The 16,104-nt window shown below is 50.5% G+C and overlaps 1 protein-coding gene across 1 annotated transcript in view; it reads right to left on the reverse strand.

Moving 5' to 3' along the window:
* The window catches only part of TGM3 (transglutaminase 3), a 39,717-nt gene that overhangs the window by 13,468 nt on the left and 10,145 nt on the right, over positions 1 to 16,104 (reverse strand). The window contains exons 2-7 of the mRNA XM_086701841.1: positions 14,661 to 14,834; positions 14,075 to 14,317; positions 13,328 to 13,446; positions 11,747 to 11,875; positions 8,817 to 8,994; positions 8,591 to 8,726 (exon numbers count right to left, since the gene is read on the reverse strand). Of these exons, the coding sequence (XP_086557967.1) occupies positions 8,591 to 8,726; positions 8,817 to 8,994; positions 11,747 to 11,875; positions 13,328 to 13,446; positions 14,075 to 14,317; positions 14,661 to 14,834 (979 nt within the window). The remainder of the gene's footprint in view (positions 1 to 8,590; positions 8,727 to 8,816; positions 8,995 to 11,746; positions 11,876 to 13,327; positions 13,447 to 14,074; positions 14,318 to 14,660; positions 14,835 to 16,104) is intronic.

Below are 16,104 nucleotides of genomic sequence, written 5' to 3' on the forward strand. Positions count from 1 at the left end.
AGACGAGGTTTGCAGTTTGGACCCAGCCCAGGCAGGGCTGCTGAAATAAAATAACAGAATCCAGACATACTCAATGCCCGGGATGCAGTCCCAGATGACTCAACATAGGAAGAACCAGAAAAACATGACCCATTCTTCAAGGGAAAAGGCATCAACAGAGAGTAACCTTAAACCAATATAGATGTGGGAATTATTGGACAAGGACTTTAAAGCAGCTCTCGGGACGAGGCTCAGTGAAATACGGGGAAATATGGCAATAGCAAGTGAAAAGAGAACTTTTAGCCGAGCAAGAGAAACTATTTGAAAGAAAAAAAAAAAAAAAAAAAGAAGAAAAGAACCAAATGGAAATTCTCAACGGAAAAAAGACGAATATCTTAAATTAAACCATTCAATGGATGAGCTTATTTGTGGAATTGAGAGGCCAGAGGAAAAGTTCTGTAAACTTGAAGATAGACCAGTGGAAATTGTCCAAGCTGAAGAAGAAAGAGAAAAGTGGTTGAAAAAAGATCAATAAAATAGGGAAAAAATATATAACATATACATAGACAGAGATTTACTATAATTAATATTATGAAGTACTTCTACATCAGTAAGAAAAACACAAGAGGACGGGTCAAACACACCAAGAAAGGACAATGAGCAGGCAATTTTGGTAAGAAATACAAACGATTAAGGCACCTGGGTGGCTCAGTTGGTTAAGCGTCCAACTCTTGGTTTCAGCTCAGGCCACGATCTCAGTGTCCACATCGGGCTCTCTGCTGTCCTCGCAGAGCCCGCTTCAAGATCCTCTGTCCCCTCCCCCACCCCCGACCTTCCCCTGCTCATGTGCTCTCTCTCAAAAATAAAAAAATAAAAACTTAAAAGTTAAAAAAATAAAATAAAAACTGTCAAGTAAACATATTTAAAAAAAAAAAGAAATACAAACGATCACTGAACATATGATTACCCTAGCGTATGTTTAATCCCATGACCACGGAAAGAAAATTAAAGTGACAAAGAGATACCATCACACCCATGCACGGAAAAAGACAGGCCCAGGATGATGCATGTGGTTGTGTGATGCTTGTTTCCAGATGTAGGAACACAGGCACTGTCAGAGCTCAATGGTGGGAGTTTAAATTGGGGTGACATGTATGGAGGGCTATTGGGTAATGGGTACGAAAAACCTTTAAAAATCTACATACCCACTGAGCTGGTAATTCCACTTCTAGGGATTTCTTCTATAAAATAATTCACACGGGCTCACATAGGTACACGTGGAAAGGCGCTCACCGTGGCATTGTTTGCAATAGCAAAAACAATGGAGGAGAAATTCGTCAGGAGGGAAATTGCCAGAGAAATTGCGGCACAGCCATGCACCAGAATATCAGAAAACCGTCCAAAAGAATGAGCAAAATCAAGGTAGCATTTACGTGGAAAGATGTCTAAAATATATCAAGTAAGAAATGGTGCATGGTCCCTGATTTTTAACCACCACACGATCCTATCTGTCTCTCTAAATTTTTACTTATTAAAAAATTTTAAGAGGGGCGCCTGGGTGGCGCAGTCGGTTAAGCGTCCGACTTCGGCCAGGTCACGATCTCGCGGTCCGTGAGTTCGAGCCCCGCGTCGGGCTCTGGGCTGATGGCTCGGAGCCTGGAGCCTGTTTCCGATTCTGTGTCTCCCTCTCTCTCTCTGCCCCTCCCCCGTTCATGCTCTGTCTCTCTCTGTCTCCAAAAAAATAAATAAACGTTGAAAAAAAAAATTAAAAAAAAATTTTTAAGAAAAGAAAATGCAACAAAAAGGAAAGAAAGAGAAAAGAAAAGAGAAGAGAAGAAAAGAAAAGCCAAGAAAAAAGAAAAAGGGGCACCTGAGTGGCTCAGTCGGTTAAGTGCCTGACTTCAGCTCAGGTCACGATCTCATGGTCCGTGGGTTCGAGCCCTGCTTCAGGCTCTGTGCTGACAGCTCAGAGCCTCGACCCTGCTTTGGATTCTGTGTCTCCCTCTCTCTCTGCCTCTCCCCAGCTCTCTCTCTCTCTCAAATATAAAATGAAACATAAACAAATTTAAATTTTTATTGATTGACATAGAAAGATATAAAAAATTATAAAATAGACAGTTTAACTTGATCCTGTTTGGGTCATGAAAACCACCACACATCCATCTAATGTGTGTGAATAGAAACAGGACGAAGGGTCTGGGAGAATCCATCTCAAAATGTTATTAGTGTTTTTCTTTGGGAAGTAATTTTGCGCATTACTTATTTACTTCTTTGTTATTATTTTTTTTTCAATGTTTTTATTTATTTTTGGGACAGAGAGAGACAGAGCATGAATGGGGGAAGGGCAGAGAGAGAGGGAGACACAGAATCGGAAACAGGCTCCAGGCTCTGAGCCATCAGCCCAGAGCCCGACGCGGGGCTCGAACTCACGGACCGTGAGATCGTGACCTGGCTGAAGTCGGACGCTTAACCGACTGCGCCACCCAGGCGCCCCTGTTATTATTTTATAATCGGGAAAAATTTGTTTTCATGTTGCATGTTTGGAAGAGGCTTCCTGTGGGGCCAGACGGGAATTTGTGTATGCTAGGCAGCTCCCGGAGGAGTTAGAAGCACCCCGTCAGTACTTACGGGGTGCCACATGACCGTGCTAGTCCGCAAGGAACGAGGGGAGATATAAAAAGTCAGCTCCAACACAAGGCAGAAGGGGATAAGGCCATAAGAGGTGAATAAACAGATGAGTAAGAATAATACGAAGCAAGGATACGAGTGAAGAAAAACAACACTCTTATTCACGACTGCAGTGACCATAGGTCATCACAATCTTTCTGGAAGGCAACAGTAGTAGATGTCAGAAGCCTTAAAAATGTTCCTTCCCTTTAATCCAGGACATGCCATGTCTAAGAATCTTTCTTACAGGACTAATCACAGATTGTGTTCAAGATTTATATCTGAGAACGTCCATTCCTGTGTTATTTATAACAGGGAAATAGATAGGTAACCTAGGGAATAGGGATTATAGTAATAGCAAAGGTAGGAAAAGAAATAATGGTTCAACCATACAGTGGAATTTGACACACTCAAAACCTTATTTTTGGAGACTATTTAAAGACATAGGGAAAATGCTCATCATATAATGTTTGGGCGAAAGCACAGGACTTTAAAACAAACAAACAGGGGGCGCCTGGGTGGCTCCGGCGGTTGAGCATCCGACTTCGGCTCAGGTCATGATCTCACAGTTCGTGAGTTCGAGCCCCCGCGTCGGGCTCTGTGCTGACAGCTCGGAGCCTGGAACCTGCTTCGGATTCTGTGTCTCCCTCTCTCTCTCTCTGCCCCTCCCCCACTAGTGCTCTGTCTCTCTCTTCCTATCAAAAGTAAATACATGTAAACAAATAAAATAGGAAACAAACAAAACAGCGAGGTTCGTTTCCAGGTGCGGAAAAAAGGAGGATGCACCTGTGATACGCTCCGTCTTGTGCCCTGCCTCGTAAAATGTATAATCCCAATTCCATAAACAACTGATGGAGGAAAGATTGGCTGGAAAATGATCAACTACTCAAAGTATGTGAACAATGGGACTACAGAGGGCTTGCATGTCTTTATTCTGAAACTGCCTGTAACCGGGGGGGGGGGGCCGGGGGGGGGGAAGGGTCATCATAGAAAGGATTGCTAGGAAGGTCCACAAGTCTTTTGGAACGGGCCTCCAAGATCAGTGAGAGTTCGCCCGGGGAGAAAGCAGGGGGTGTGAGGTGATCAAGGGACGGGACAGGGATGGGAAAGCAGTAGGGAACACCAAGTTTCGCCTTCGTCTACTTCCTGGCAGAGAACCCTAGGGGAAGGGCGGGTTTGTATCAAAAATCGACAAGTCGCTGGATTTTAATATTTATTTGCAGGGCGGGAATTTAAGAGCAGATAACAGATTACGTCCTGGTCCCTCCCTCATTTGGAAGCCAGGACTTTACGCACGATTATTTGGGATGCATGTGCCTGTCTCTCGAGGGGTTTCAGGAGGAGGCGGGGTGGGGGTGGGGGGGCTCAAGAAAAAGACACACTGCAGGTGTTAGAACTACCTGAGGCGTTTACTAAAAGATGCGAATTCCCCTATCTACCCACCCCCCCCACCTAAGTCGGTTCTAATATAATCTTGGAAGTTTGTAAACCATTGCCTTAGAGATGGCATCTGCCCTCTGCTGAATTCATGGGGTCAGGAGACCCCATCTAGAAAGGAACCCCCAAAGCCCTCTCCCTTCCCCTGGTAGACTCCCATTTGTCCTCAAAGCAGTCCAGACACAACCTCCTCCAAAATGTCTTTTCCTGATGCGGGGAGCCAGTGCCGGCCGCACGTCTGGGCTATCTCTGAATCTCGCGCAGGATGCGGTTATTTGGGCTTTTCTCCTCCACACCTGCCAGTCTCCTTACGCAGCCGCGAGCCCCTCTGGCCCAGTGCCTGCGTCTCGCTCCTCTTGGGGCCCCGGGCCCCGGGCAGGGCCTGGCACGGGGTACGCACTTCATCGTGTTTTCTGGGGCCCGGGCCATTCTGGGAGCCTTGGTTGCCTCGCCGCAAGTGTGAGCGAGGCGCGTTGGGGCGGCCGCGTGTTAGTGGAGGCCGGTAGCCATGGAGACATTGCATCACGAGCCAGCTAACAGGCTGAGGTGTGGTTGCCAACAGCTCTGCCCCAGAACTGGGCAACTCTACCTCCCTGTGACCGGGCAGGGCGGGCCCCACGTGCCTTCTATCTCAGAGCTATATAAAGTCTGCAAGCAGAGTCAGGTCTGTGACTCCAGAAATTGGGGAATCGAGTCAGGCGAATAAAGAAAACAGGCCAGAGATGTCAAGGGAACGATAACCTTGGCCGTACTTGTTCCAAATCTTTTGCTTAGCGTTCAGTGACAGAACAAGGCCCCACAGGCCTCCTCCTGCAGTGGCTCGGAAACGAACCGAATGAAAGAAGCATCTCAAACTAAGCTCCCTGCCCCCACCCCCAGAGGAGCCTGATTCTCGGGAACGAATACTCCAGAACCCTGTCCCTCTTAAGCCGAACCACTGGCATGAGCACCATGGCTTGGAAGAAAACCTACCCCACTGGATGCAGTTAATGTGATTTGAAGAAAGATCTGGAAGAAATTGCTGAGGTCCCCCGGCCTAGCCCTTCGTTTTGCAGATGGGAAACTGAGGCACAAAAAAGTTAAGGAACCTATGTAAAGTCATACACTTTAATTTAGAGAGCCTGAATGTCTCTCTTACTTCTCTGCGGGCCTTTGTTTTCTCATGTACGGAATCAGCAGGTCCCTCCCCAAGATCCTTCCAGTCTCCTAAGGTTCTCTGACTCGGGGGAGTCCCGTTGACAGGGATCTGTGTTCCACCCCTCACTTGGACCCAAATTCACAGTTTGACTTTGGGCAAGCCATTTCCCCTCACTGAGCCCATGAGATAGGGTTTAGTCTTTTTAAAAGATGTGTATTTTTTAATTTTGAGACAGAGAGAGAGAGGGAGAGAGAGAGCGCGCACCAGCGGGAGAGGGGCAGAGAGAGAGGGAAAGAATCTCAAGCAGACCCCTGGTTATCAGCGCCGAGCCCGACTCAGGGCTCGATCTCACCAACCGAACCGCGAGATCCCGACCTGAGCCGAGATCGAGAGTCAGACACTTAGCTGACTGAGTCACCCAGGTGCCCCGAGAGAGAGAGCGTCCAGTCTCCCAGAGTAGGGCCATCTGCCACCTAAGTGTGAATCAAAGAACCCGGCCCCTCCATCTGCACGGGTTGGACGGCACCCAACCTCACCGCAGCCCTGCTTGGCATCCAGCCAAACCGGGAAAATCTCAGAGTCAGCAGGGTTCGATTGCTCAAGGTAACATTAATCAGGAATAATAACAATGTTCTCTGGCATGTCTCTGGTACCAAGTTGCCTGGGTTCCAAATCCCACCTCCACCGTTTGCTGGTTATGTATGTGCCTTGGGCGGGGGGCGGGGGGGTGACTCTGTGTCTCAGTTTCCTTGACTACAGAACGGGGGTGATGACGATACCGCCCTACCTCATTGTTCCCGAAGACCCCGTGTAGGCCCCGAGAGAAGTGTCCGCTAAGCAGCGATTGCTCAACAGGCTATTCGTCGCTGCTGTCATTATCAGGCACTATTGGCCATTTCACCTCACTTGATCCCCACCTTCTATTTATCACCTGAGGCAGATCCGGGCAAGGTTCTCCAGGCTTTCAACATTTGCAACCCGCGGAGATTCGGATCAAGGTTTATTCTGTCCAAACCCAGACTATCCTTCTACTAAGAGGTTAGCGAAGTCCCTCCAGGCGGAGGACGGCTTGTGGTTTCTCTCCCCCCTCCCCCCCCCCGGGTGGCATCTGCACAGAAGGGACAGCACGGGTCCCTTGGGAAGGGAGACAAAAAGTGGGGTGAGCCGGAGTTGCAGGGAATCGAAACAACGAAAGCCGGTGAGAGTCTTAAGGGAGCGTTAGTCTGGGGCCAACCCTCGGATGTCACTGATGGATAAGCGTGGAACCAGAAAGATGAGGTAGCTTACTGAAAGTCCTCGGGCAAGATGGTAGTCGGGCTGGAACCAAGACTCAGGCCTCCCTGTCCTTCTATCAACCAGTCCCCACCTGCAACCTGTAGGGAGTGGGGTGGGGAGGGACCCCTGGTTGCCACTGCTTTCTGAGGACACTTCAGAAGAAGCTGGTGGGGGGTGAGAGGGTGAGGGGTGAGGGGTGAGAAGACCCCCAGCAAGAATCAGAGCTTTTGGGGCCTGACACCCTCCAACAAGGCCCCCCCCCAAAAAAAAAGACAGCAGAGACACCCTGGAATGCCTCCAGGGGCCCATGCTTGTCCTAAGATGGTCGCATTTGGAATGAATTATAAAGCTAATGTGGTGTGGTAGTGTGAACCAGTAACCAAGAGAGCTGGATCCTAATTCCAAATTCAGCTTAAAGGCCCCACATTTCTGTTCTCAGGAAGCCTTCCTTGAGGCCTCCTTTCCCGAGCTCCCACGGTGCTTGCCGTCTGATGTGTTTCCCTGGCATACCACACACCATCCTGTGTCGCTAAACGGTCTCGACTAATGGCTTGCGCCTTCCCTGTCTTCTGACAGCAGCAGAGGGACCGAGTCTCGAGCTCTCTGGTCCCTCTGAGGTTCCTAGCATGTAGGACAATCACAGAAGGGTTGTGCCCAATGGGACCTCCCCTCCCAAATGGTATTGGGCCGAGCATCAACTCTTGTGAAGGAAACCAAGGCCAGGAGTGACATTGCCCCAGCGGTGGGATTTTGGACACAACAACAAAAAGGAGAAGAAAACCAGGGAGAAGAAACCAGGGAGAAGACAAGGTACCCACTTACGAGAAGCTGGAAAACAAAATCTTGCTAACGCAGCAATGCCATTAGAGAGGAAGTTGTACGTGCCCAGATCAAGAAAGGACATCCTGAAATGAGCTTTCTCTCCCTCATTACTCCCTGGAATCCACCTGACCTTGGGTGAGCTACATAAGCCTTACTCTCCTTCCGAAGCGAGGGGATATTGATATCACTCAGTTCCATTGTTGGTGTGGGGGTTGTTGTTGATTTGTCTGAACAACTTTTCCCATTAGTATTTAGTCCCCTTTGACTCATTCAACCGGTTACACTAAGCACATTTCAGAAAAGCTGGACCTCCCTCTTCTGAGAATATTAAGTAACAGGGAATATTTTATAAGACTGTCTCAGAATTGAACGTCTGGAAATAGATCGCATCAGGTTATCTAGCCATATGTATGCATGTGAGTGATTGTGTGTGTGTGTGGGGGGGGGATAGCCTTTGAAATGGATTAAAACAGTAGATTATTGACATGGGCCTGTAGTTCTTTGCATATATCGGCACAGAGATATCTATGTACAGATATAGACATAATTATTTTCAGTTGCCATTTGGTAATAACTTGGCTTACTGCACAATCTCAGATAGCTGTAATAATATTTATTGCATGTATATATATTGCCGTATGAAGTCATAGGTCTATGTCTATAAGTTTTATATAGCCTGCCTCCGGGGGCCATCTATTATACATTACATGTGTATGTGTTTGTATAGATACACGTGCACATGCCATATATACGGTTAGAAATGTATATGTTCAATTACATACAAAGCTTCTTATGTTCAGCTGGAATCCAGAATAAACTAGCTTTTTATCGTATCGATCCAGGTACACGAAAAGTACATATGTGTAAGAGAAAATGTGTTGCTTTCCTTTAAGAAAGCCCCTAAGTCATACGAGTCGCCTGAAATAAGGTAAATTTATATTTATCAACGGAAAATCAATAGTTTCAGCATTTACAGTTCTCAAGTACAGAGGGTCTAATGGGCCCTGTAAATTCAGGGCGACTGCGCACAGCCCATGAGCCATTGGCTTTCACTGGTATCAGAGCCTTCATCTGAAGGCAGGGGGGTGGACTGCCAGACTTCCCAGGACCCTGGGAAGGGGTGTTTTAGATCTTCCTAGACGTCTAATCAGTACTGCCCACGTTTCCATTCTAAAGCTTGTGTCGATGCGTTAACTTGCCTCCCAGCTCCTGTTGGGAGCTGGGTCCCAGAAGCTGCTCAGGGCTGGTGCTCAGAAAGGGTCAACTACTCACCACACGCTATCACTGCCCTTGTCCATGGGTCTCCCATAGGCGTCATAGTACACGTCCACACTGAGGTTTCGGTCTGTGTCATGAGCCGAGTTGAAGTTGGTGACCACCCGGGAGGGAATCCCGAAAGACCGCAGCACTGCAAGTCAAGGGGGCCGTATGAGGACCCAGGCTGCTGTGGAAATGACCCTCCTGGGGCCCCCGACTGCGGCCCACCGATGCAGAGTACCTGTGTTGAGGGTCCCAGCAAAGACCCAGCACTGGCCATATCGGACTGGCCTGAAGCCAGACCTTTTCCACTCCTTGAGGATCTCCACGCTGCCATTCCAGTTCCGTGGGTCCCGGCCACCCGTGTAGCTGCCGCTCCAATTCCCAGAGATCACACCATTGTCATCATTGCCGTTGACCTGGGCAGGAAAAACCCCACATGAATCAGCGTAGAGTTCAGGGGACAAGGCGGGGAGATGAGGAAGGAAACCGGGGAGATGGTCTAGTGGTTTCTCTGTGTCTTTCTGGCTGATTTGGGGATGATCATTGTAATAGCGATCCTCTAGGGGCACGGAACAGTTTAGCAATTTAAAAGTGCTTTGGGCCATGATCGATGGCCCATGACCCATCTATCAATCCTCACATGGCCAACTGAGGCTCCATGGCTTTTCAGTGGCAAGGCAGCGTCAGTACCCCAGCCTGCCAGAACTCAGGGACTGTCGTTGATGTCTGACTTGGGAGTCTATGAAGCAGCCAACTTCTTCTTGGAACGCGTAAAGACGGAATATTGCTTTTCATTCATTCACTTCATTCATTCATTCATTCAACTTAAGACGTGATTCTTGGGGAAGTAACAAGCAAGATGCAATGTGAACAGGGCACCCGATTAGGAGTCAAGAGACCGGAGTTCCATTGTCTTTTAGAGACACATATTGAAGTCTTTACGAATGAAATGATGTCACCAAACAATCTGCAAAGGAGGGGGTCAGAGATGACACAAGACTGGCCTTGGGTAGAGTAACTATTGAAGCTGGGGGTGGGTCCACGGGAGTTCAGTTTACTCTTTACTTTTGCGAAGCTCTGGGCTTTTCCATGACAGAAAAGTTAAAAGAGAAAGAAAGGAGAAACCAAGTTATAAGGCCAACTTTGCCACTTGTCAGCTGGGTGACTATCGGCAGGCCATTCAACCTCTCTGGGCCTTGGTTCTTTACCTTCCTTCCCCTACAGGGAAAGTTAGAAACAAATGACTTCTAGCGGCCCAAGTGTTCGAAGTTTAGGAAACTTTGACAGGCATTTAACCCAACCATCGAGGCTGCGAGGCCTGCTCCCTCTCTCTGTGGGGCTCCGCGAGTGGCAAGACTGGTGAGAACTGATAGTCTGGACCCAGAAGGATCTTCACCCAGCCTCCCGCAGCCCCTCCCGTATGAGGGATGTGCTCTTCTGCCCAGCTTCCAGGAAGGCCTGGGCTATAATCGTGGAATCAGGCAAGACGGGCCTCCTCCAAGATGGGAGATTGCACGGCCCAGCCCATCTCCTGAGTCACAGGTACCCCCGCCACAGCCACCGGAGTGGTAATCAGCAGGGTCATCTCCAGCTGAAAGCAGAGCATCTCAAAGCGCTGCGCAGGCCATAATTAGCTCAAAGCCCAGCCCGACCAGGAGGTCTGGAGAGAGCGGCAGGGAGGTGCAGCTCAGGAACTTGGCACTGAGATACAGTGCTTTGTCCCCAGGGTCAGAGTGAGTCAGCAGCTGCCGGGGCCGGCTGGCCTCACCCACCCTCTCCTGGGCCTGTGAGGCTCAGCCTCCCTTAACCTGGGCCTCAGCTCCGTCCCACCCCTCCCGGGCCGCTTGGTTTTCAAGGCTCAGCCCAGGCCCCACTTCCCTGGTTCTAGCCCACTGCCTCCATACTCCTGGGCCTCCCCTCTCCTTTCCTGCAAGGCTCCGTTTTAGACTCCATGCCCTTGCAGGAAGCCCTTTGGTTAGTAAGCAGTCAGAAGATGGTTCCAATTTCTAACAACGTAACGAGCTCATTAACTCAGTCTCCAACTCAAAAGTAGAGACCAGGAATGCCTCGTCCATTCCTGCCAGGAATGCCTCGTCCATTCGTCCAGGAATGCCAACCAAAAAGGGGGACACCTTCTGGGCAATTAGTTTCAGAGGATTAACGTTCAAGAACTCTTTAGCTCTCAGCTTTTAAAAAAAATTTTTTTTAATGTTTATTTTTGAGAAAGAGAGAGAGAGAGAGAGGGAGACCCAGAATCTGAAGCAGGCTCCAGGCTCCGAGCTGTGAGCACCGCGCCCGACATGGGGCTCGAACTCACGGACCGTGAGATCGTGACCTGAGCCGAAGTCAGATGCCTCCCAGGCGCCCCAACTTTCAGCTTTTTAACTGGTAACTTTTGAGCAGATTGACTCCATGTTTGGACCCTTTCTAATGGAGGCTTTCTCTACACAGCCAGTACCTGAGAGAGAGAGAGAGTCCTCCAGGATCCAGCCTGTGTGTGTGTGTGTGTGTGTGTGTGTGTGTGTGTTTGTATGTTTGGGGAGGGGGCACAGGTCTTCCACGTGGAAGAACTGAGTGAATGCCAGAGGCCGTGGGCAGGCAGCTTGCAGACTTGTTCTGGTTTGACTCAGGCTGTGTGCTGTGAGCAAGTCACTTCGGTTCCCCCATGGGTTCCCACTTCGGTTCCCACTTGGGTTTCCCCATCTAGATAAAGAGCGGGTGGGCCTGCTGCCTTTCCGGTCTGACATTTGAGCACTCTGCTGCACGGGATGGAGCACAGCAGAGGCGGGTTGATACCCCGGACTCACTTGGGAACTCACCTTTTCCCCCCCTAGGGGGCCCGGTGATGGAGCAAAGTTTCAGTTGTGCACCCTACTTAGCGTGGGGGACAGCAAAAGGGCAAGTGCCCTTATCATCGGAGAAAGGCCTCAGGATACAACGGAAAGGGCCTTGGGGCCCGGCCAGTTTCTGCCTCTGCCATTCACTCACCATGTGTCTTTAATTTAGAGGAGCCTCACCTCCATATGTGCCAAATGGGATGGTTATAGCCACCAACTAGATTTTGTGAGTCTTCAATAGGATGAGAGGTGTAAAGGACGCAGGTGCCTAACCCATAGTTGGGTTTGATCTATGGGAGCCACGAGTTATTATGGTTCTCCTGTCACTCACCATGGCACTCAGCACTCGGCCGACGTATTTGGGGTCGCTTCTGCGGGCCACATCGGTAGCAGGGTCCCGACGGAAATTCAGGCTGTGATCCAGGATTGAGAGGCAAATGTCCAGGATGCCTTCTTCAAACTGTTCCAAATGGGACCATCCGTTACGATGAGACAAATGACAAGCAGCGTTCACTATTGAAGGGTACAGGAGCTACATACCGGTGGGAACCACAGGAACGACTCGGGCCCTTTCACTCCGTGGCCTCTGGGACACGGAGCTCTCTAGGAGCAGCCACCTCACCCAGCCTCTAACCTGCAAACTCGTCCGGAGCCCTCGCCATGCACGAGGTCCCGTGCCGAGGTCCCGAGAGGGGACGAGACCCCCTCACTGTCATGGCCCGGGGAGCAAATCACTTAGCCTGCCTGGGCCTCGATTTCCCCATCTGTACGACAGGGGATCGGGCCAAGCTCATCCCAAAGTTTCCATCTGGCCCTGACTATGATTTTGAGCATAGTCTTTAGACTCCGGGGAACTAGTTATAAAGATAAAATATCTCACTAAAAGATTTTGAAGCCGTGTTCCCCAAATAAGACTTATTTGTTGTCACTGCTTCTCAAACAGAGAAGGCCACGCTCTCTCCTGCCTTAGGCGCTTTGTGTGTGCTGTTCTTTTGCCTCTAATGTGTTTCTCCAAGATATCTATCTGGCTCCCTTCCCTTTCTCAGGTTTCTCATTAAAAGTTCCTTCCTCAGAGAGGTTTTTCCAGACCATGCCGTCAAAATCAGCCTGCCTTCCACCCCTGGGTGCACTGTATGCCCTTATACATTTTTTCCCCCTTTTGTCTTCCTTCCAATGCAATTCGACCCAAAGGGCCAACATCTAACTAGGCTGAGCACAGCTGAGAACTCTGTGGACTCAGATTGGGGGGGTGGGGGTGGGGGGGTCACAGTAACGAAGGAACAAGAGGCTACGGCTTTGAGAGGCCAAATGCTCACACTAGGGAAGTTTCGTCGTATTCTTACACGGAATTACGATTAAAAGAAAGTCTGTGGTTAACCCGAGCGTCTCTACTAGGTCTTATCCTCATTCGTCTGTCATGACACCAATAATTCCTCAGTGTATTGATTTAGCTGTATATTCGTTTTGCCCCCCTAGACTGTGTCCCCCTCAGAGAGACAGAAAATGTGCTTTTCTCCACCTTCCGTGTCTCGAGTGTGCGGCTGGGGCCTGGCACACAGCGGCTGGTCCATAAATGTCTTCTGAACGAGTACATGGCTGACTAGCAGGGCAGGCAGGTAGGCGGGTTTGGGAACTTCCGCCTCTCTGCTGGGACTGCCACAGAGCTTCTTTTTTTTTTTTCAACGTTTATTTATTTTTGGGACAGAGAGAGACAGAGCATGAACGGGGGAGGGGCAGAGAGAGAGGGAGACACAGAATCGGAAACAGGCTCCAGGCTCCGAGCCATCAGCCCAGAGCCTGACGCGGGGCTCGAACTCACGGACCGTGAGATCGTGACCTGGCTGAAGTCGGACGCTTAACCAACTGCGCCACCCAGGCGCCCCAACCACAGAGCTTCTTAAGACCCTTTTACCTGCCCGAAGTTCCAGCCGACCATGCCAATTCGATTTGTGCTCCCCACATAGATGATGCCGGCATCTTCCTGAACGTACTCCTCTCTCTCCGCGTGGTTGCTCATAAAGACACCATCCTCTGTTTGATACAAAAGTCAGATCCCAGGAACTAGACTCCTACAGAGGACTATGGAGACCCGTTCTCCCATTCCTGAGGGCCGGCCTGGTGGCTGGAGCAGGCCACACCTGCAGCCCATCCCCCAACCTCCACCGAGGAACGAAGCCTGTGAGCTCTAATGTTTCCACCTCATATTGTGGGAACTATAAACTTGTAAGAGAACCTGAAATGACCTGGAGGGCAGAAAATGAGACCCTAGGAGGGAGATACTTGCTCCTTCGGGCAAGAAGCAGCCTCCAGGCTGTAGAATTATACTGTGGTCATTGTTTTTTATAGTTACACCACGTGACGCGCTTTGTAAAAGCTCATGGGGTCCCCACAGTAGCCCCGGAGGCGACAGCAGGATTTCCACGTAATGGTAAGGAATTTGAGGCTCAGAAGGATAGAGCCACTGCCCAGACTTACAGAGCTGATTAGGTGGCGGAGCTGGGATGAAAATCCGTGACTTCTGACTTCTGGCTTCTACGCTATTTCCATATCCCACGCACTCCTGCTACTCAAACTTGAGCCTATAAAAATCATCCCCCCATCTCCTTTCCATCGGTGTTGCTTAGCTGATGGCTAGGCGTGTGGCTGGTTGGATGCCTACCTTGCACCCAGGGGTTAAAGAGCAGTATGAACGTCCCAAGTTTCTGAACGAAGTCATTGCCTTGGGAGGAGATCTGGGTGCTCAGCGTGTACCATCCGATGGGCGCATTGGCAGGACTAGAGATGGAGATGGTCAGAACGTTGTCCTTGTTGGACACGAGCTGTGCGCTCCAGCCACCACGACTTGTCCCACTGGAGAGCGGAAACACAGCCTTTGTCCTGGCCGACTCTGAGGGGTAGGGCCCTGTAGAAGAAGACAGAGGGCAATGAAAACCGAAGAGTGCTGGCCAGACAGTGGGGAGCGATCAGATTCCAACCTAACCACAGGGGCGCTTTGGAGGGGGACGTCATCCCCCGAAGCACCACAGAAGAGCCCCGAAAACAACGACAGAGAGCAGGGAGGCCAAATCTCTCTTGATTTGAAGAATAGGACTCTGGGGCTCGAAGACCGGCAGAGGCTTGCCCAAGGTCACACCAAGTATCAATGGCAGAGCGGGGTTAGGACCCAGAGCCTAGTGGCCCAGTGTGACACCACCGAACCCTTGGAAGCACAGCCCCAAGGGCGTGTGGGAGCGGGGAGCAGGTACCTGTGGAGGCTATGAAGCCCAGACTGTCTCCACTGTCAAGACTTCGGTTCAAGATCATGGAGAAGCTGAAGGGTTGGCCTCTGCGCACGGTGAGCTGCTGGCCGGAGAACCTGTCTGTGCGATGCGCCTGCCGGTTGGAGGTCACCTGCCAGTTGATACTCTGGGGTTCTAAAGCTGGAAGACAGAAGAGGGGACCTAAGGTCCTGGAAGGCGAGGGAAGGTGGGGTGGGGAAAGGTGTACGTTACCACAAGGACAAGCTTTTGGGTGGGGCCGGTTGGGGGAGAGTCCAACTTCTAGGAAGCACCCCATTAAAATTCAAAGACCTTGATGGAGCGAGGTGAGCCCTTCACACCCTTTTCCCTGTTCTGTCCCTTCAGGCAGCTGAGCCTCTCTGCACACACTACCCACAAGGCTTGAGAATATCCTCTCTTCCACTCGATCACCCGTCACTCGACCCTGAAAGAACAGGCCACGCGTTCAGCATAGCTTCACCCAACCAGCCAGGAGAACCAGGTAACCAGCCCTGAGTAATCACACTCTGTCGCGGGAGCTTCATTGCTTTGGGGGTGGGGGGCTCACGCCGGACCGGGAGGGGGCGCTGTCTCTCAAATCCGCCACGCTGGTTTGCCTCGCTTTGCTTTTTCCCCCTTCGCGCCTTCCCAGATACCAAGTGCCTTTTCGCTCTCCAACATCCAGCAAATACTGACCCGTGTATTTCTTGCTTTCCCTAGATGTGCAGCACCCGGATGTCGGCCTGGGTCTCTGCTGCTGGCTGAGGAGGACAGCAGGACTCCTTAGTGCTCTAAGGAGCGCTTCTAGGCCTAGAGATGGGGCGATCACTGGTCCGGAGGGGACTTTCAAATGCTCACCGAAAACAGTGGTAGATAGCAACAAGTCAAAGCTCCAGGAGTTCTCTGGATAAGATGCTGAGGACAAACATCTCGGATGCCTTCTTTTTTAAAAAAAATTGTTTTTAGGGGCGCCTGGGTGGCGCAGTCGGTTAAGCGTCCGACTTCAGCCAGGTCACGATCTCGCGGTCCGTGAGTTCGAGCCCCGCGTCGGGCTCTGGGCTGGTGGCTCGGAGCCTGGAGCCTGTTTCCGATTCTGTGTCTCCCCCTCTCTCTGCCCCTCCCCCGTTCATGCTCTGTCTCTCTCTGTCCCAAAAATAAATAAAAACGTTGAAAAAAAAATTTAAAAAAAAAAAAATTGTTTTTACTGTTTACTTGTCTTTGAGAGAGAGAACGAGACAGAGCGGATGAACAGGGGAGGGTCAGAGAGAGAGAGAGAGACACAGAATCCGAAGCAGCCTCCAGGCTCTGAGCTGTCAGCACAGAGCCCAATGCGGGGCTCGAACCCATGGACTGTGAGATCATAACCTGAACCGATCGGATGCCCGACCGACTGAGCCACCCAGGCGCCCCCAAACCCCTTCTTATGTGATTG

The sequence above is a fragment of the Puma concolor genome, chromosome A3 (assembly GCF_028749965.1).
Source record: "Puma concolor isolate L17-30 chromosome A3, mPumCon1.1.hap2, whole genome shotgun sequence".
Lineage (NCBI taxonomy): Eukaryota > Metazoa > Chordata > Mammalia > Carnivora > Felidae > Puma > Puma concolor.